This window comes from Corvus moneduloides, chromosome 16, assembly GCF_009650955.1.
Source record: "Corvus moneduloides isolate bCorMon1 chromosome 16, bCorMon1.pri, whole genome shotgun sequence".
Classification (NCBI taxonomy): Eukaryota; Metazoa; Chordata; class Aves; order Passeriformes; family Corvidae; genus Corvus; species Corvus moneduloides.
Window position 1 is genome coordinate 6633888 of NC_045491.1, and position 20497 is coordinate 6654384.

At 43.9% G+C, this 20497-nt stretch overlaps 1 protein-coding gene across 7 annotated transcripts in view; it reads left to right on the forward strand.

Annotated features, from left to right (window-relative positions):
• SDK1 (sidekick cell adhesion molecule 1) overlaps positions 1-20497 on the forward strand; it is a 388222-nt gene that overhangs the window by 319580 nt on the left and 48145 nt on the right. For 6 of the 7 annotated variants that reach the window (XM_032125651.1, XM_032125653.1, XM_032125655.1 and 3 more), the window contains 7 exons: positions 3073-3267; positions 7244-7445; positions 9311-9414; positions 11468-11538; positions 16083-16218; positions 18083-18142; positions 20157-20258. In XM_032125651.1, the coding sequence (XP_031981542.1) occupies positions 3073-3267; positions 7244-7445; positions 9311-9414; positions 11468-11538; positions 16083-16218; positions 18083-18142; positions 20157-20258 (870 nt within the window). The remainder of the gene's footprint in view (positions 1-3072; positions 3268-7243; positions 7446-9310; positions 9415-11467; positions 11539-16082; positions 16219-18082; positions 18143-20156; positions 20259-20497) is intronic. The other variant, XM_032125657.1, reaches the window with a different exon arrangement.

A 20497-nucleotide genomic window follows, 5' to 3' on the forward strand; every position in this document is an offset into this window, starting at 1 on the left:
GAGGGATGCATGGAAAAGGAGTTTGCAGAGCCTGTCACAGAGACAGGCTGTGACAAGTGATTTCCTCTTTCTCATGGCTAAATTAGTTTTTCACTAGCCACAGACCCACTCTTATGTAAGATATTGTAATGGCCTAGATATGTATGTGTTCCTTTGCCTAATCTGGGCATGTTTGTAATTGCTTTCCAGCATGAGTGCCACCATTTAGCAGTAAATAGTTATCTTTCTATGCCCCCCTTCCATTTTAACTACACTTCATATTTTACAAAGGTTTAAAAAAGAGAGGAAATTACTCGACAAGGATATGTCCCAGATATCATACTTATCTTTTAATAACTAGATAAATCAACTTTTCTATTCTTTTAATATTCTCTGTTTCCCTCCAGGTCTTATTCTTTACGTCTTATGTCCCTTTATCGAGCTGCTTTAGCCATCTTAGTTGCTTTTTCCTTCATCTTCCCTGCTTCTGTAAAAATTTCCCCAGTGCTTTTCTTTGACTGTTTTTCCTCCTTGTTAAGATCCTGCACTGGGCTTTTCACTCCCACGTTCTTCACATCAGTATAAACAAAAAAGATCATATATATCAGTTCCTTCTCCCCATTGCTCTCTGTCTTTCTGTGGACTTCTAAAAAAGATCAAAATATTGCAGCATTAAAGGTACAGAAATATTTTGTTGAAATATATTGGACCAGTAATGGAAGAACTAGTCCCATGGATAAAAGGAGATAATTTGCAGGTGAAAAAATGAAATGTTCAAAGTGTAAGACCCCAAGACTTTGCTGGGATCTAAGCACACTCAGGAGCACTGAAAATTCAGGACACTTTTTAATTGAATAGAATATAATAGAACAGAACAGACTACTCCATTTGGAAAGGATCTACAAAAATCATGAAGTCCAGCTGCCCAGCCAGTTCACTGCTGACCAAGTTACAGCATTATTAAGGGCTTCATCCAAATGGCTCTTACACACAGACAGGCTTGGGGCATTGCCCACCTCTCCAGGAAGGCAATTCCAGGGTTTGACCACCCTCTCTGTAAATAAATTCTTCCTCATGTGCTGTCTGAACCTTGGCTGAAGCAGCTTTGAACCATTCCCACATGTCTTATCACTCAGTCCCAGGGAGATCCTAGGACCAAGATAGCTTGAGTTAGCAGCAATCTTTAAAAGCTATCCGGTCCAACCTTCCTGCCACGGGCAGGGACAATTTTCAATTAAAAAAGGTTGTTCAGAGCCCTGTCCAACCTGACCTTGAATACTTCCAAGGATGGGGCAGCCACCACCTCTCTGTGCCAGTGTTTTACCACCCTGGTAGATCAGCACCTCCCTCTCCACATCCCCTCCTCAGGGAGCTGCAGAGAACAGTGAGTTTGCCCCTCAGCCTCCAGACTAGACAAGCCCAAAGTCCCCAGGCACTCCTCACAGGACATTATTCCCAGCCTTTGAAGAAGTCTAAATCTGTCCACCCAGCTGTGGAAATGTTGGTGTAGGAATAAACCAACCACAGCCACGAGTCACTCCTCGAGCTGCAGCCATGGCTGTTGCCCCATGTCTCCAAGCAGCGGCCAGAGAAGAAAGGACAAGGAAACCCACTGAAAATCATCAGTGGCACTGTGAGAGTCAGCACAACAAAATTTAATACCATCTGTATCCCAATTAAATTCCACTGTTTTTGACGCTGTTTGCCACATGCGAGTGGCATCGATTCCAGGGACTGCAGGAACTCCAGGCCTTTTCTGTGAGTGGGAATGTGGCAATTGATGCATATTTACAGTGGGAAATAAATGTCATTGGGTTTTCCCTAATAGCCATAGGTAAGATCAGCCACTCAGATTTCATGCACTGACCTTCCCAAATGAACCACGCCAGGTTTGGCTCCCCTTGGTCTTGTTACAGCCAAGCTGTGGTGGGAGTTCAGGCTCTAGCTGGGATATTAATTCCATGAGAAAGAGATGGCTCAGGTGCTGCAGACCCTTTTCGTCATTCAGAGGGTAAGCAGAAGGTTGGCAGAACTGTGCCATGACTGTTTTGTTTTCAGCTGGTTTGATTTGGATTTGTTGGCTGCCCTCTGCCCTGTGTAACTCCATGGAGCGTTTAATCATACATTCAGCTCGGGCAATAAAACCCCACATCAGTTCTGCTATTAATTGATTTTGGAAGTCAGCTGCTGGACTGGAAGTTACCACTGAGCTCCAGAAGTGAGAGCCTGATTGAATTGCTGGGTTTACAGAATGGATTTGAACATTTGGCAGACCCTCTTTGGGGGACAGTTGTCACTAGTGGTGCGTAAGAACCCTGGAAGCCCTCTTTGCACAGTGGAATCATTAATAACCCAGGCTAAACTGTGAGCTCCTGATTGTCAGGCAGGCTGGAACGGGGGTTATCACTTACAGGCATCAGCAAAATTGATTATTGAGACCCGCATGGATGAAGCAGGACCACAGAGTTTGCAGGCTCCTTCCTCAGGCTCTGGGCAAGGGCAGCGATGCTGAATGACAGGAGAAGGATGGCTTTATTGGCAGTTCTGGCACTCGCTGCTGAGGGAAAAGCACGTGCAGAAAGGGGGGGCAAGCCTTGATTGGAGCAGTGTGAAGGCTGCATGGTTTGGGCAATCCAGCTGCTGGAGCTGCAGCTGAAGAAATTTGAATTTGAGCCAGTGATGAAACTGGGAAAGGGCAGAACAACCAACCTGTGAGCGTGGGTTGGAAAGCTGGAACTGGAGCATTGCCTTGAACTGCCTCGATCAGGTGACACATTGCACCAACTCTGTTCCTTTGCTTTTCAAAAAGGTACCAGTTTGCCAGGAAAGATTAAACTGGTTTTGCATCTTGTTGGTCTAAAGGATGGAAAGTAAACTCAGTTTCATGGCAGTTGTATCCAGCAGACCCTTGTGTGTGTGTGATTTCCCTTGTAAGGTGTGTGGCATTGCCAAGAGCAGAACGTTATAACACCAAAGGCAGTAAATTATTTTCTCCCGACTCTAGATAAGCATGTAATTAGGATAAACTAATAGGGCTGGTGCTCTTTTGTCCCTGCTAGAGAAGCCAGCTGAGCCTTTTCTCCTCTCTTGCAGGGTACCAGGTCGCCTACCGCCTGGCCAGCAGCAGCCCCAACAAGTTCACCACTGTGGAGGTTGGCTCCACAGTCCGGCAGTTCACAGCTACAGACCTGAGCCCAGAGTCAGCCTACATCTTCAGGACATCTGCCAAGACCAGGCAGGGCTGGGGGGAGCCCCTGGAAGCCACGGTGATCACCACTGAAAAACGAGGTAATGCTGGCAAGCCGTGGGTTCAGGGAATTTCTGTGCCTGCCCTGGAGCCTGCGCTGCACTTAGGGGGATTTCAATAGCAGGCTACACCTCTTCCTTCTCACCCCGTAAACCTGCCCCAGTCCATAGCAACATCATGATTTGAGAAAGCAAGGCAGACTTTTATGAGACACAGTTCTTCTAACCTGACGGGCTGTTGGAATTGATTTTTCCATCAGCTGCTATATTGGCCATATGCAGCCTCCTTTTGCAGTTAGATGGGGTTTTTTTCAGCTCTCTCGTTTTCTAGAAAGATTGCAATCTTAAGAAAGTAAGTGATGGATGAATTATATTGATTAGGGAACACAGAATGAAAGGCAGTGGTGTTGCAGAATTTCTCCATGGCTCCTCCATTGTGCCTCAGCCCTGACCTAATGTGTTTGTAATTACTCTGGCCTTTCGCTGCCACACGCTCGAGCAGAGCCTTTGCATCTGGATTGCCCAGACTTTTTCTGCTTCTTGCATCAGCCACAAAATGGTTGTTTGCATCCTGACTCTCCAGGCAAATTCTGTTCTGAAGGGAATCTGCTTGAAGGTGGTGTTTATATGTGTGTGTAAATGATACCAAATGGAACAAAAAGTGAAAGACGTGTAAGGTATTGCAGGATCTGCTCTGCATCACTGCTTGTTTTAAATGCTTTGGCTCAAGTAACTGCTCATTTCTCCAGTTTTAGAACTGATCTGTAGAGCTGCAGTTAGAAAATTTGCAGTTTCTACTTGTGCATGAAGATTTTTAATTTTTTTTTTAATTCAGAGCTAAAAGAGGATATATTGGTGAATATGTTGGTGGAAAACAAGAGTGTGGGTTTTCTCCTGGTCTTGCACATAGGCCATGTTCCAATGCAGAGCATGTATCTGGTCTCTTGAGCTGGCAAAATCAAAACAAGCCAGGGTAACTCTACCAGAACCACTGGGGTTTGTGCCACCTGCTGCTGTGACCCATTGTGCTGTCTGGATACTCATATTTTTTAAGAAAAATTCTCCCTCAAAAACTAGAACCATACAATTTCTGTGACTCGTAAAAGTCACAGTTCAGAGAGGAGCACACTCCAGCAGGTCACCAGGCCAGACCTCCACAGACATCTTTCAACCGTTGTTAGAACTTCTGCATGTGCTTGTGGGCCTGCTCTTAGTTCTTGCCCAAGTTTTGCACTATAATGCAACCAATGATATTTACTTTTAATTCCTAAAATGTGTCTGATAAACAATCATTTGTTTGAAGTCCTTTCTACACCTTGCACATCATTTAATGCAAGAGTAAGGATTTCCCATTGTATTTGCCCACAGTGTCTTCCTTATTATTTTCCTCTAACACTTCTTGGAAGAGAGGAAGTTGGTCTGATGTTCAGCTACCACCAGCAAGAGCCCATGAGGTGCATTTCAACTACTCCTGGCCTGTTTGGTTGGGTTTAAAATTTCCTCTGGCAAAGCTCTGCAGGTCGTGTGCAGCCTTCCCAGTGCATAACAGTGCAGTCCTCAGAGAAAGAACCTCTGGAGATGTATCAGGAAACTGGAAGTGCCTCTGCTAAAGATACTGTCCATCAAAGAGATTTATCAGCTCAAGGTTTCTCCTGCCCCTGTCTGATTGCTGTCAAAGGGGAGGTTCAAAGCCTGACATGTAGAAGCTTCAAAAAAAAAAACCCACCATGCCAAAAAATGTGAATTCTCAAAGCTCAGAGCTTCTCCTGCTCAATAGAATGTGCTCAGATTCCCCAGACTGTGCACAGGGATGCACAATAGCTCAAGGCAGAACTCCCAGCTCCAATGTGGGAACAATGACCCCTTGTTGCTATCAGTGCTTTAGGGTTATCGTGGGTACCCAAATCACAGTGTAACACGATCCCGTTCTCTTTTTGATGGACAGCTCTGCTGGGTCTCAACGTGCTTTGGAACCACGAGTTTACTGATCTCATATAAAGTGTAGAGACAACAATGTGTTTTCTCACATCAGCAAGAATGATAAAAGGGGATGATAAAGAAATTTATCCAGTGCAGCTATCCTGCTAACAAGAAATTGACCTGAAACTTGTATACATGACAATAAATATTCTAGAATGAAGATACTTAATTCCTGTTAATAAAGATGTATTTAATATCCTCATAGTCCTTGATACTAAGGTAGGCAGACACAAAAATTCCCTTTACAATTAGCAAAATTGGTCACTCTTGCCCTTGTAAATTCCTTGGTTAATCCCAGTATAAATCTTTATATTTTGCAATGATGTCTGTGATTTATAGAACCCAAGTGATATTGTGGCTGTATTCTCCAGAGGCTCTGCTGCAGTGCTTTGAGTCTACACTTCAGAATAATCAACACCAGTGTTCAGGGCAGAACTGAGTCAAAAAATTTAAATGTAGCAAGAAATTAAAAGTAGTCTCTAGAGTCATGTGGCCTGTCAGAGTCAAGCCTTACATTCCTGCACAGACAGCTCACCTTAGCATTTGCTTGTGGCTAAACTCCCATAAATAAACTCTTCATACTAATGGGTTTGTACAAACAGTCAGAGAGTATATCCTGCAACACAGGAGATTTTAAGATCTCCCATTAGCAGCAGAAGGAAACCCAATCATGGGAGACTGACTGCAAGATCTGACCTGCCCAAAATTGCAGAGCTTAGCAGCAGAATGTGTAAAATCCCTGCATGGCTCTCCCTCCCTGGCATGGAATAACCCCACGTCCCTGTCTCCGCCTGTCAGTGTAAGGCACTGACCTTTCACGTCGTGCTGCTGCTTGCAGGCTGCTGGCACCCAGGGCTTCCTCCAGCTAATAGCTTACAAGTTTTTGGGCACTGATGTCAGCGAGAGCAGTCTGCAGAGAAATGCCAAAACACACAGGAAATGCTTTTAGGGGATGGCAGGGAAATGAAGCACTGGCTGTACAGAGCCGTGAGGAATCAGGCAGGCAGAGGTGTGTTTATGGAAACAAGTGCTGATGAAGTTGAATTGAATTGCTTCTCAAAAGCAAGTCACTGCGGTGTCTCCAATCAATTTCTGCTTTATTACATGCCACACATTTTAATCAGAATCAATAATCTTCATGATAAACAATTAAACAATTATTCCTCACTCTATGGAGTTTCTCTATCGAAATCAATGGAGTGCAGAGACGCGGTGACGGGAAAGGAGATCTGTAATGAAACAGTCGGGGGCTGGCATGCTTACACCTGCATTGCCATTCCCTGCTCATCCCAAAAGTGTGAGGGCAATTACTCTGGAGAGACCTCCCTCAGTACCGGCTGGTTTGACTTTGCAGGTTCAAGGATAAGTGGGTAGGAAGGGAAGAGTTGGGGGGACCCACAGCAAGTGCTCCAGCCCCAGCTCTGTGCTGCTTCCAGGCTGGAGTTTGGAAGCAGCAGCACCAGGAGCTGCTGATGGCTCCTGGTTCCTTGCCTGGTGCAGGAATTCAGCATCAGCTGTGTGTGTTTGGACTCTGCAACACAAGAGCCTGTTCCAGCTTGCCCTTTCCTCTTCCTTGTGCCTCCACTGGGGTAAGAGGACCCTGCACAGCACAGGGAGAACAGAGTCTCCGGTACCAAGGAGTAAGAACAGGTTAAAAGGGAGCTAATTTACACACAGATTCTGTCAAAAGAGCAATTGCAGCCAGAAGAACAGCTGAGTTTCATTGCCTTGCTTTGCTTGGCTGCCAGTCCTGATGATCCTTCTTTAACCTGCCAGGTCAAGACTCCTCCAAGTTTGAGGTCCACTGTGAGGAAGGTTTATATCCTTTGGTGACCTTTGATGCAGGGAGATAAGAATCAGTTTTACTGCTCCTCCTTGCAGTAGAAGGTTAAGGAATGGAATGGTTGTATACTTCAAGTGGCAAATCCAAAAGTTCAATGCCCTGTGGCATTACCAGTGTGAAAATCTGACCAGGCTGTCACATTTTATGTTGGTTTGAATTTCCTCTCAAAGCAGCTAAATTATGGTTTGATTGCAGAACGACCAGCACCTCCCAGGCAGGTGATGACCCCCCAGGGTGATGTGTCCTCTCGGAGTCTGGTGCTGAAGTGGGTCCCGGGAAGCGATGGATCGTCACCAATCCGATATTTCACAATCCAAGTGCGGGAGCTGCCAAATGGAGACTGGCAAACCTACTCCTCCTCCATCAGCCACGAGGCCACATCCTGCGTTGTTGAAAGGTACCATGTGATCCCAGGCTAGCATAGAAATTCCCATACTTTCCCACTAGTTAGGAAACCAAAACAACCATCACTCAGCTTCACAGCCTTTTTGGGGGAGAGAGGTTAAGTGAGGCCACTGCTTCCATTTTAGAGGTGGTGTTATGAACAGCAGTTGAGAGATTTGCTGAAAGTCATGCAATAAATCTAATTAAAGTTGGACTGCAGTGCATCTTTTTGAAGCCTTTCCTGGAAGCTCAGCACCACAGATAACACTACTCAGGCTAAATCATATGTAGCTACACAGTGCTCTGTAAAATACAACTAGTTAAAAATCCTTTGAGTAGTGACTGATGTTAAAATCCACTCTGAATGCTGCATTGCAATTATCTCTATATAAGCTTTTCCAGATGAAATGAGAACCATTTTTATCTGTATTTTCCATACTGAAGTTTATAGATAGCATCAGAATGTTTAAACTTTGTTATTCAGGCTTCATTATATCCTCAGCAATACTGGTGTAATTAAAGTCCTTGTAACATCAGCAAAAGTAATTGAATGTCTACAAGCAGGTACTTGTTTTGCTGTCCATTTCCTCTGTTGACAAGCCAGTAGAAATCAGATTATTTCTAAAAGGCCGTGATCTTCAGAAGAATCAGGTATTCCAAGCATTCAAATTTTTCGGGTCTGCTACTAAAAGCATCAATGGCTGTGGTATATGGCAGCTCACTGGTCATGTACCAGTATCTTTCCAGTAAAAACCTGTACTTGTAAAAACCTTTACTTGTAAAAAACTTGTAAAAACAGGGAAACCATCTATGTCACTTAGAGTTTACATTGGCATGACTGAAAACAAAAGCTCAGAAAAGATGATTCACATTATTCAAGTTGCTGTAGGTAAGTAATTCTGTCCTGATAGGGTGGCACTGCTGAAAGTGATTTTGTCTTCCCCTTGCTAAAAGCACTTTCCTGTGGAAGTCCAGAAGAGTCGTGGATGTGAGAGTGCTGCCCATCAGAATGCATTATCCTTGATGTTTAATCATTCCTTACAAGTAACTTGGATTTGTAGGCAGTGTTACATCCTCCAGTGGATGGTTACACTACCAATTAATTAGTGAAGTCCCCCGTAAGTTACAGCTCTGCATTTCAAGCCTCTACCTGTGACTCCAAAGGCAGCCTCCCCTTCACCTCCCCTGCCAAGCTGAGACAGAAGCATCTTTGCAAGGTTATGTCAGCTGGAAATCACTCTTTGCCTGTCTTAAAGCACCACATACATAAAAGACCTGCAGGGAACCTGTTGTTGCTGTCTTTATTAAATAATCCAGGTAATGGCATTAATTTGGGATTCAGCAGGAGCGAAATGCCCTGATCAAGTGGTGTGGTGTAGGGGATTAGTCAGGAGCTGGCACTCTGAATTCCAGTGCCTGCTGTGCACTGGCTGACCCTGGGCATGTCTCCTGCTTCCTCCCCACCTGTCCTCCTCATCTGTGCTCGGGGGATGGCCCAGATGGCTTTGGAGGATCTCAGCAAAGCACCTTGAAAGCCAGGCTTCGCACAGCCATGCAGAACTCAGATAACAAGACCCAGTCGTGGGCTGCTCCATGAGCTGCAGCCTCATGTCTGTTTTCTGGTGCCCAATTCAGTGATGAATCCAGGAGTGTTTCTGGGAACTCAGGGCAGGGGACATCTGGGAAGGTGCTGATGGCAGCAGGGGTGGGAGCACCTGGGAAGCTGGGGGGGACTGCAGAGAAAAGGCGATGGGGAGAGGAGACGAACTGCTCAGTGGCTCTGGCTGGCAGTGGGTGGGTTCTCTTCAACTCTATAGAGGCAAGTTGTGGTGAGGGGGGGAGATTTCATCCCTCAGCTTTATTTTCCCCATTCCACAGCTTGAACCCATTCACCTCTTACAAACTGCGAGTGAAGGCCACCAACGACATTGGGGACAGCGACTTCAGCGCAGAGACAGAGGCGGTCACAACCCTGCAGGATGGTAAGGGAGGAGGAGAGGCACATTGGGGGCATCACTGAGGGGTGGGGGCTCCCCAGGGCTCCTGGACCCACTGCAGGGTGTTCTCCATGGAGACTGGAGTGAAAACCAACAGCCAAAGCAGTTTTGTCCACAGGAAGTTGACGCAGGTAGCAATGAGATATGGCCGAATTAACAGGCAGCCCTAAGTGTCCTGCTGTGCCCTCTGATAATGAATCATACTTTCAGGAGTCTCAAAATGGATTTAAACATCGTTTGATTGGCTTCCAAAGTCTGCACTAACCATTATCTTTGCAGAAATTGAATAATTTACAAGAGAGCATTAAAAATAAATGTAGAACCCTGCATACATTTGAAGAAGTTTCTTCAATTGTTTTCCCCTCACAGTCCATATCAGTCTGCAGTATGGCAAAATTGCTGAGGTGTAAGTAAGAAAGAGTATGAAGCTCCTGGAAACATGAGCATTTAATCCTGCAGATCAGGACTAATAAACTGTGAATGACATTGACAAGGCTTTTATTTTTAGCCTTAGAGATCAGCTTCTAATTCCTTGATTGTATAAAGTCAATGCCTGAATGCAGAAGTAGCTCTGATGTCTTGAATGGAGAAGAGAACTCTGCAAAGTAGGAAAAGCATCAGTATGTGCTTTTACCCTGGGAAATTGGGTATTTCTGGGATACATACATGGATAAATATATATATATGGGTGTTGTGAGGTAGGGGTCAATCTTTTCTCCCACGTAACAAGTGGTAGGACATAAAGAAATGGCCTGGTTGCACCAAGGGAGGTTTAGATTGAATATTAGGGAAAACTCCCTCACTGAAATGGTTCTCAAGCACTGGAACAAGCTGCCCAGGGCAGTGGTCGAGTCCCCATCCCTGGAGGGATTTAAAAGCCATGTACATGTGGCACCTGGGGACATGGTTCAGTGTTGGGCTTGCAAGTCCTGACTTAATGGTTGATCTTGATGGTCTTAGAGGTCTTTTCCAACCTGAATGATTCTATGGTTATATATATATAGTGCTAGGAATTATCCAGGATTTCCTGCAGAGCAAGGAGTGACGAGTTAGAAATGACACTGAGATATAATAGGAAGCCATTTTGCAAGGGAGTGTGATCTTGAAATCAGAAGAACAGAGGATAGAGCTCAGGAGCGTGGGAAGTTAAGCAGGAACCCCATGTAATACCTGACTAATGTGCTAAGCAGCCCCTTAAAGGCATCCTGGCTCTCCACCTTCCTGCACAGCAGCTGCAGCAGGGTCAGTGCAGGCTGTAACTGATGATAATGAGGCAGCACTCACTCACTTTTTCGGAATTTAAAATTTTATTTTAAGTTCTCTATGAATTTAGCTCCAGTGGATCCAGAGTTGTGCTTGGCCTCCTCACAATACCACAGGGGAAAAAACTGTGAAAGCTTCTCACCTTCTCAACAAACTGAACATTTATTCTGCTGAGCAGCCCCGGTGCTGCCACTTGAGCGTTGCACTGTGGAGGGCTGTGAATTCCTGATAAGCCTTTGCTTCATGTCTTTGAGCTGCTGTGGAGTGTCTGGGAGTACCACAGCCTTGGACCCAGGAAGGGGTTAACCTGTGGTAAATCAAGGTGTGCTGACTAAAGTAATGTGTGACTATGAGACACAGACTCCTAAATTCAAGGTGGGCTTGTCTCAGCTGTGGCAAAAAATCTCCTGAAAAATCTGGGAGCAGTTTTCTCACCCTTTGGATCCTTCACACAGCTGGTTTAACTTCCTTACAAATGGGCACCCGGTGGTCTGTGAGCAGCTGGCTGCTGCAGCTTCCTCCAGGTTTATGCCCTCAGCTTTTCTTGGTCCTGCTCAAGCTGCCAAGGCCACAGGTAGAGCAAGAGAAGTGCCTGGCTTCTCCCTGGGTTGCAACATCCACATCCACCATGCTGCTTTTGAGACCCACCACGTAGCAGCTGGGATGGAAGATTTCCTTCAGCAGTGAAGAAAAAGGATCTGATGAGCGAAAGAGAAGCTGCCCCTTTTCCACGTTCTTGCTGTAACTGCTCTTGTTTCCTTTTTCTCTTGTTTAGTTCCAGATGAACCACCCAGTTCTGTGTTAGTAACTCCCCACACGACTTCCTCTGTCCTTGTGCAGTGGCAGGTAGGTAAAATGAAAAATTCTGATGTTCCTGTGAACAATTTTTTGGCTGCTTTGACTTGTTGAATTTAAGGGTGCGTTGCCAGGGACGTTTTCTTGAGCTGGAAGTATTGTACTGAAGTTGAAGGACTGCAGCTACTTCCTTATTTGCCTGATCTAGCATAAATTTTAGTGATGGAGATTTCTGGCAGTTGCTTTTACTTTGTGCCCCACTGTAGCCATGTCCAAGATCGTTACTTGTCAGATTCTCCTGTCCTTTTGTTGATATCCATAGCTGTGCATCTCTACACAGAAAACATTCCACGGACCGTGGTGTTGGTAAGATCAGGTAATCAAAAGCTCACTCTGGCTCACATCCTGCACAGCCTCCTCCTGCTGCTGAAATGATCAGAAGCCTGAGATCAGTGCCTGAAATCCCATTTGTACCTCTGAGGAGCTCCACGTGCCCTCTTGGCTCTTTGAGAGAGAAACACTGAGATTTCTTCAGAGAAGAGAAAGGAAGCTTGGGCTCTCCACAATCTCTCTGGGTTGGATAGGGAAGTATTTGTGTCAAGTCTGCATTTTATATTGGCATTTCCTCTGCCTTCCTTTATCTTTCAATCCTGGCCTCCCAGGACATGCAGGAACATTTTGTGACCCAGTGCCTGAGGCTTCTTTTTGCAGAGTGGGCATTAACAGAGGGACCCCAGTGGGGCACTGCACATTATCCATAACCCATCCTGGAAAGCCTCTGCCCACCCTGCTCCCAAGACAATGTCCCCCACACATAAAAAAGATGGCTTTGGACAGATTGCATTATAGTGAAAAATGTACATATGCATTTACAGTACAGATGGGACTCCTTGCATTTTTGGAAGAGAAATATATGGATGAGGGTCTGTTTATTGCTGTGCAGCAGCACTTTAAAATCTGCCTGGCTGTGCTGCTGGGTGCCTGGCCCCAGCTCACACAGGCTAATCCTGAGCAGCAGCATTGCTTACAGCATGTTGAGCAAATAGGAGACATGTTGAGCAGCTTTACCAAAGGAATTATGGAGAGATGCAAATCTACCTCCTCACCTACGAGAGCCCCCAGCAAAGGGAAAAAAAGTACAGAAAGAGAGGACAAAGAGGATGTGGAGCACGATGGACCACGGAAATAAACATTCCCCCAGCTGACTGATTACTGGTGTGTAGTTAATGTGAAATAGGTGGTTGTTTAGGTAATTGGATGCTTTTCATTTCATGAAAGTGAAATGGGGTTGTTGTGCCAGAGCCATCTCAAGGGAGTTGTGGGCGATTATATGTCATTACCACATGTATATTAATAGGTCCTGGTAATTCAACCGTACTATATTTTTCAAATAAACAAAAATCTTCAAGTCTCACAATAGCCTCCAATTAAGAGGAAGTTTCACAGCAGTGTCTAAGAAATAATGTAAACTGAAAACAGCAGTCAAGTTAAATGGGAGAGTGGATTTCCAAGCAAAGCTAAATTTTTAACTTTGAGCTGTGTTAATAATTCACAAAACAAACTCTCGATGCATTATCTGGGCTTTCAGCTGCTTGGTCTGATCAGTCCATTATTTTTAAATTTAAAGGAGGAAGAAAATAAGTAATTTCCAGTGAGGTCTCTTGTATCAATAATGCAAAGTTATTTCAAATGTTCTGGAGGATGTTACACTTAACATCAGGATCATGTACTGTTCTGTGTCTACCTTAGAAATAACAATTATTCAAACCTACATTTCAGTCTTTATTTATTTATTTATCTTTAAACAGCACAAAAATGTTTCTCTTACTTCTGTACAACATTATGGGCTGCCACTCATAACCATTTCACCTATTTCAGCAGATCCCCCAGGCTTTCCTACAAAATCCTAAATAATCCATTACATCAAAAGCAGAGTTTTGTCCACAGAAGACAGATAGGAAGGGGAAGACCTGACCTTTTAGCTGAGTACCCTTTTCAGGAAAGAATTATCAAAGAGAGACAGTTTGCAAGCTATTTATTTTCTGAGCTTTCCTGTCCTAAACCTCAAGGAAAGAAAAAGTGGGGAATCACATGATAGCATAAGGAAACAATGTTTGCTGTCATAAAATCAGTGTTAGACCACAATGAGATATTAAGTTTTACCTGTTAGGCAGTTACATGGCAGAGCAGGGAGCCACAGTCTCCACCTCAGCTTCAGCAGGATTTTCCTTTTAGGGTTCTGCAGGATATTCCACTTCAACTTTCCTTTTTTATTTTTTCTAAATTAAAAAAAGTTTATTAGTAATTAAAATAGGAAAAGTCAGAGGGAGGTGAGGACACTGCTGTGCTGTGGAGCCCTTCTCTGCAAGGGCACCATCAGGGCTAAAGCAACTTCAGTGCAATACAGAAAACAGAAAGTCAAAAGATTGGAAAAGAAAAAAGATCAGGAGAGAGATGCTGATAACTTCCGGTAACCTCATCTCATCTTCTTTCACAGTAGAGCGTTTCAGCTGGTCCATGAGCAGTAACATCGTGGGGCAGCCCTGGAGAAACCTGGCACTTTATTTGGTCTATTTTCTTAGTCCCTTGGACAAGGCACTCTCAGCCTGAGACTAGGAAATACTGTTGTACCAGAGCTTGATTTATTTGCCTTGTAAAATGCAGTCGTAGAGGGAATATGCTTGCCCTTTCTAAAATACATCACGGGAGTAAACACCCCACAGGGAGAAGAACAATTTAACCCAAAAGGCAATGTTAGCACAGGAACAAATGGTTAGAAACTGGCTATGAATTATTTAGATTAGAAATTAAACGAAGGTTTCTAACCAAGTGGTGAGGCTGGGAGCAGCTTCCCAACAGGAATACTGAGAAGCTGAAGAATCAGCTCCATTTCTGGTGGAGGTTGTTCTGTTTGTGAAAGAAGTTTTCAGCAGGTGGGGTTCTGCAGTGAGGAGGTCCCAGCCCTGGTGATCCTCGAGGTGCCTCACAATCCCTCACAGCATCATCCTCTAATGCAGATGCCAAATAACAGTGAAAGGTGGTCAGGGCTTTGCCAGAGAATGGAGCACAATGATGAGCATGAAACAGTGATGAATAAGAGATCTCCAACCAGGCAGAGCAAGTGACATCTTGGGACAATTTGGGCTGCTTTCAGCAGGCTCTGTGCAGGACATCTGCAAGAGAAGGCAGCTTCTTGCAGGAGCAGGTTCTGCCCCTTTTCCTGGTGGCTGTGTAGCTTCTTTATACTCTGGTTCACATCATTTTCTTTTTTGGTTTCCATAACTGCAGTCTTTCTACTTGATTCCTTCAGCCCTCACCCAAAGCCAAGTCCTTGGCACTGAGACAGGACAGTCCTCTCGCTCCTCATGTCATTGTAATGGAGTAATGGAAAATTCATGTCATTTTTGGAATCAGAATGCCAGGTTATTACCAAAGATCTTCCTGCTTTCTGTCAAGATGTCCTTACTTTCTTCATTAAAATTACATGGGGCATTACCTTCTACTGTGACAGTGTTTCACACCAGCAGTTAATTTTTACACAATGCTTTTCCTTAGGAAAGTTCTCAAGGCTGGTAGGGATCTTCCTGGATTAAGGGCAAGATCATCATTAAAATCCATTTCATTTATACTTTCAGTCCCTTAAATTTCAGTAAAAGAATCTTTAGAAGATAAATGGCTCAGGGCATCTCTTCTTCTCTGCACTTCTTAGCTTGCATCAGACTCAGGAAAGTAATTTTTTTCCCAAACATGAGGAATCCCTTTGCATGTCTCTACTTAAGCAAACCACCCAGACACAAATCTCCTTTTCAGTATGCCAGCTCTGTTTCTGTATCTGAAGGAGGGTGTAAGGGGCTGCTGGAGAAGCCTTGATGAGGTGTTATTTCTTTGAGTATCTGCCAACATGATACAGAAGGGGAAAAAAGTCATATTTGAGCCATCCCATGGCTGTATGTGCCAAATTGCTCCGAGCTGTTACAAAGGAGGCCTGGGTTTTCCTCTATGCACACACCAGAGCCCATCACACTGTGACTCCTCTCTAAATGCCTGTATGAAGTTGTTATTAGGCCTTGTTTTGTCTTCCTAATCAAAGCCAGAACAATTTTTATTATTCCTTTTTATTTGCCTTTTTATTTTCTCATGTGTCTTTCAGTAAAATAATGCCAGATGAAGACTGTCCTGTGATCAGTCCCCAAGGAAAAGAGCCACTGAAGAAATTCTGTCTGTGACAAAATAATTTATTTCTTTTTGGAAGCAGTGAAACACTGTTTGGCTCTTCTAGTGTTGGTGGAAAGCAACCTGCCTTTCCAGGGGGTGCTTCTTTATACCCTTCATCACACCTAAGTTTCTGTGGGCCAAGAAGGAAAGGAGCTTGGCTCTTGGTGTGGATTTTTCAGTCAAGAGCCTTCTGCAATGACCACAGCTTAGCAAAATCCTCAAAGCTGCCTTTAACTTGTGTTTTGCAAACCACACAGCCTTCAGCCCTGTGCATTATTAATGTCTGTTTTCACCCGAGCACAGAGCCACTGCCCCTGCTGATGGATGTTTGTTGCCATGCACATCTTAACCAGCCTGTTCTTCACGTGGATGTCTTTCAGCCCCCCAAAGTGGAGAGTCTGAACGGGCTCTTGTTGGGATACCGCATCTACTACCGGGAGCTGGATTATGACGCCGGGCCTGGGACAGAATCCAAAAACATCCAGAACCCCTCAGCTTTAAGAGCAGAGCTCACACGTAAGCCTATGGTTTGGACCCTAAAATACCCCACAATTGTAATCTATCTTTACACCGGGCACTACATCCCCTCTTGCTCAATGGCAATAAAATGTAAGTCTAAGAGCGCTGGGAATAACTCAGATTTTACACAATCAGCCCGAAGATGCTGAAAAATGCAAGTAATTTCAGTGTGATCAGCATTGTAATGGTCTGTACTGATCTCTGCCAGCACACTGGAACTGATGGTCTGTCCCCCACGTACCCCCTGATTTCCTGCTTTCCACTCCCTCCAGCTCATAATTACCCTGGTACACTTTGTTCTGCCTTCAAATGAGAGTCACTTCATTTTCCTCAACTGGCAACTTTTTCCTTCCTTGCTATTTTCTCAATTGTTTTTATAATTGACATTTTGTTTTTCTTTTTACGGTATGAGGAAACAGCTGAGGAGAATTTTTAAATGGAACTTTTATAATTTCAAAGTGCTTGTCCATATTTTAGAAGAAAATAGCGAAGATGAGCAGGAATTTTTAGGTGCCTGCTTTCCATGTGAGTCACTGGGATTTATGGCTCACATGGGAAGAAGGTGGAGAGGGAGAGAAATAATAGAAAAAAAGAAAAGGCTTTTTAGATAAAGGCTAGAAAGGAAATCAGAGGGAAAAATAGGCAGAATAAGATGATGGGAGGCAGACAGGTGAGCACTCAGTAGCTTGAGAAATAAGGTCCCGCAATGAGATGCCCTCATGGAGGGACCAGCTTTTGTCCTGTTTGATGTCACTGGAATATTCAGAATAAGATAATACTCCAAGAGCAGCAGAATAGGGTTGAGTGAGACAATTTTAATATCTTACATCATCTGCCGTGCTTTCCTGAACCCATAGAAGTGATTTCTACAAAAGCAAGAGTGAATTTTAATGAGGGTGTGGGGTAAGTGGGTGCTTTAAATGTAACATAAGCCCCTAACTCTGACTTCACTTACGTGGTCAGAGCTAATGAGACCCCTCAGACTATGCAGCTTGAAACAGGACAGAGTAGAGATGTAAAGCTCTTGCAGGTGTAGGAATGCAGAAGGGTTTTTCTCAGACAAAAACTGAATGACTGACTGTGTACACGAAAAAATGAATTTGGATGCTCTCACAAGCCGGAGAGCCTGTGAAACCAACCAGTTTTCTCTTTTTCCCTCTTCTTGTCTGGCCCTGCAGCAATGTTCCTAATCACTGCAAAGGAGAAAAAATGAGCTGTACCTCCCCAGGGAGTCAAGAGACAGAAAGGGGTGGAGAAATGTATTTTAAGATAAATTCCCCTCTTTCTCCTTATAATGCTCACCTTAGAACACCTCTGTTCCTCACCGACCCACGGTTTTGCACAGCTTAGCGTATTATTACAATTCACTCACAGCAGGAATATTGAATTCTTTAAGCGAAACAGTGGGAAATCAAATTCACACTTAAAGAAACAGGTCCTGCCCTGATGTAAGTGTTCACTTTGTGGCCCACGTTCCAGCTCTGTCCTCTGCAGCTCTTCAGGTTTTGAATTTTGCATCTCGAGAAATCAGGATGTAATGCACCACTGAGAGCTTTTGCCCCTAGAAATCATTTCATTGTTACTCATTTGTTCTATTTAATCTAAAAGTCAGAACATTTTTGTATTGTGTATTTGTGAGTTCCTCTGTTTGAGGAGGAAGTGAAACAGCCCCATGTGAGCGAGATGCTTTTGATGTGTTACGAGAGAGTGATGTGATTTTATTGCTCTAGAAGATATAGTCCTAAAGCTTAAACTGTGTATGGGTGTGCTGCCTCATTTGCCTCTGTCTCTGCTGTACATCATTTGCAATAACTATTTCCTTGCACTGTAACAAGCTTTCTGCTTTGCTTACCCTGAATAGCCCAAAGCAGCTTCAAGACAGTGAACAGCAGCTCTGCATTAACGACGTATGAATTAACACGTAAGTGCACATTGCCTTTGGATGAGGCTCTTTGTAATGGTTCAAAATACACCATGGGCAAACTCCTGTGGCTCTCCTCCGTGGATCCAGCAGAAATCAACACAGATTAATGATTCTGGCTTTCTCAAGTTTCTTTTTCTTTAAGCCTTTTCTTCCCCTACACCCAGAGACATCGATGATGCAAGTAGGTAGCTGTTGTAAAAATGTGGCTGCTGGGAAGGTAAAACATTATTGACTGTAACAACCCAGTATTGCTGATGCCAAATGAATTTGCTACATATTTTGCAGTCCATCTGAGTTTAGCTGTATCACATCATTAGTCCTATGATTCAAGCATTGCAATGCTCGGGCATTCCATGGAGTACAGGGCCAATTTAGAAAGGGCCCAATGAATTTATGTGCATCTCCAGAGGTGTTTTCAATTGGAAATGAATAAAATAACATTCGACAGAGTTAAAAGGCAAGTTGCTTTGTGGTGATGATGGTTCACTAGATAGGTTTTGCCCAAGGCTTTTGAGTCACAGATTGTGATGGGCTAAAAAAAAGAAAAAATGAAGCCTGATCCCCACTGAAGGTTGCATGCATGAACTCTCGTGTTCCATTTTCTTCCACATCCAGTTAACACTAAAATCTCCCTTGTGACTTCTCATGGCAGAAAATGAAGTTTCCCTGTGCGAGCTGCCCAGTACTATACGTGTGTATCCTACTATTGGTTGGTTGTTTATGAACTCAGCACTGTTATTTCTGATTTGCTTGCTCCATGTTTTGCAGTCCGTCTGAGTTTAGTGATATCACATTAAAAAATTAGGGATGTATCAGATATAATTTACAGTGTGCCCGAGACTGGGGAATGATGCTGAACTCGCAGTCAGATACTGGAGCACAACACTTACAAACACTTCTGTGACACTGAAATTAGAAAAACTTGTCTAATTAGGATTTTTTTAACCTTACCAAACCAATGGCATCCTGTCAGCCCCTGAGTTAAGGGGACTCTGATTTGTAGATAGCAAGGAAAATTATTGGCAAAGGGAGAAATTTGGACCTCTGGCCATGCGTGTCTTAATTCAATGCTCATTTAAATAGGGCAATTTATATTATTGATTGCTCTCTTACTCTAATTTCCCTGTTAAGTATTGTAGATGATAAATATATCTGTTGGGATTGATTCTTTCATCCTGAAAATGCAAAATCTGAAACTGCTCAGGCGCTGCCTCCCCTAATGACGTTGATGTGATTCTGCTCCACCCTCGTTGCATCTGTTAATCACCCACAAACAATTGGGTTTTCTGGATTTTTTCACGCTTCTCTCACTCTCCCACCTCATCTGTCAGAGTAGTTTCTCTATGTTAGCAAACAAATTTGTTGCCTGGTAGCCAAATGGAGTCCAGCCTTCGAGTTCTCCTTTCTCGTTGTGATTGATGGACAGGCTGTGGTCACATTGGAGGAGAAGATACCCATGGAGTACCCGCAAAGGGGCTCCAGGTTCCCCACTGCAGGTCTTGCTCTGCCCCTGCTTCAGCTGTGCCATTCTAGAGCAGTGCAGTTGCCAAATGCCCCCCTCTAAATGAGCATTCCAGGGATTAGGCAAAAGCTAGGCAGGCTCTTCCCTACCAGTGCACATCAAAATGAGACCTCATGGTGACATTCAGAGCCAAATCCTGCCATTTTCTGTCCTTAAGAATGACCTAGAGATGTTGCTCTAGGTAGTTATCCATAAGAAATGGGTATATTCCAAGAGAGATCATTATTCCTCTAACTGGAGCAACACTGTGAGGAAACACAGGAAAATCCTGCCATTTCACCACAAATATCTTTCAAAATGATGCAAATACTGCTGTGATGTGTGAATCCAGGAAGGACTGAAGTAGACATTGCACTATTGTACTGTCCTATTGCCATGTTTCCTGAGAGACAAGTCTGGAGCTGTAGAGGTGTTGGAGTCTAAAAGATAGCTGTAATACAGTATAAATGATAGTATGTAATATTAATATATAATATTTTACTTTTTTAGAGTTGAAGAAATACAAGCGGTATGAAGTACTAATGACAGCATATAATGTCATTGGTGAGAGCCCTACCAGCACACCAGTGGAAGTGTTTGTGGGTGAAGCAGGTAGGTGAAAAGAAAATTAGTTGATTTCTCTTTTTTTTAAGTACCAGCATGTTTTAGTATTCTCCAGATAATGTTCAATAATTGTCCAGGAAAGGGATTATTTGAAAAATTCCCCAGTCGTTATTGCTGACAGTTTTCTGTAGTTCCCTCTACTGGAATTGGCACTGACAGTTTTTTGCCATTGGAAAACCAGTTGGTCTGCAGGAAGGAGGGAAGAAAGGGCATTTGAAAGAAAGAAA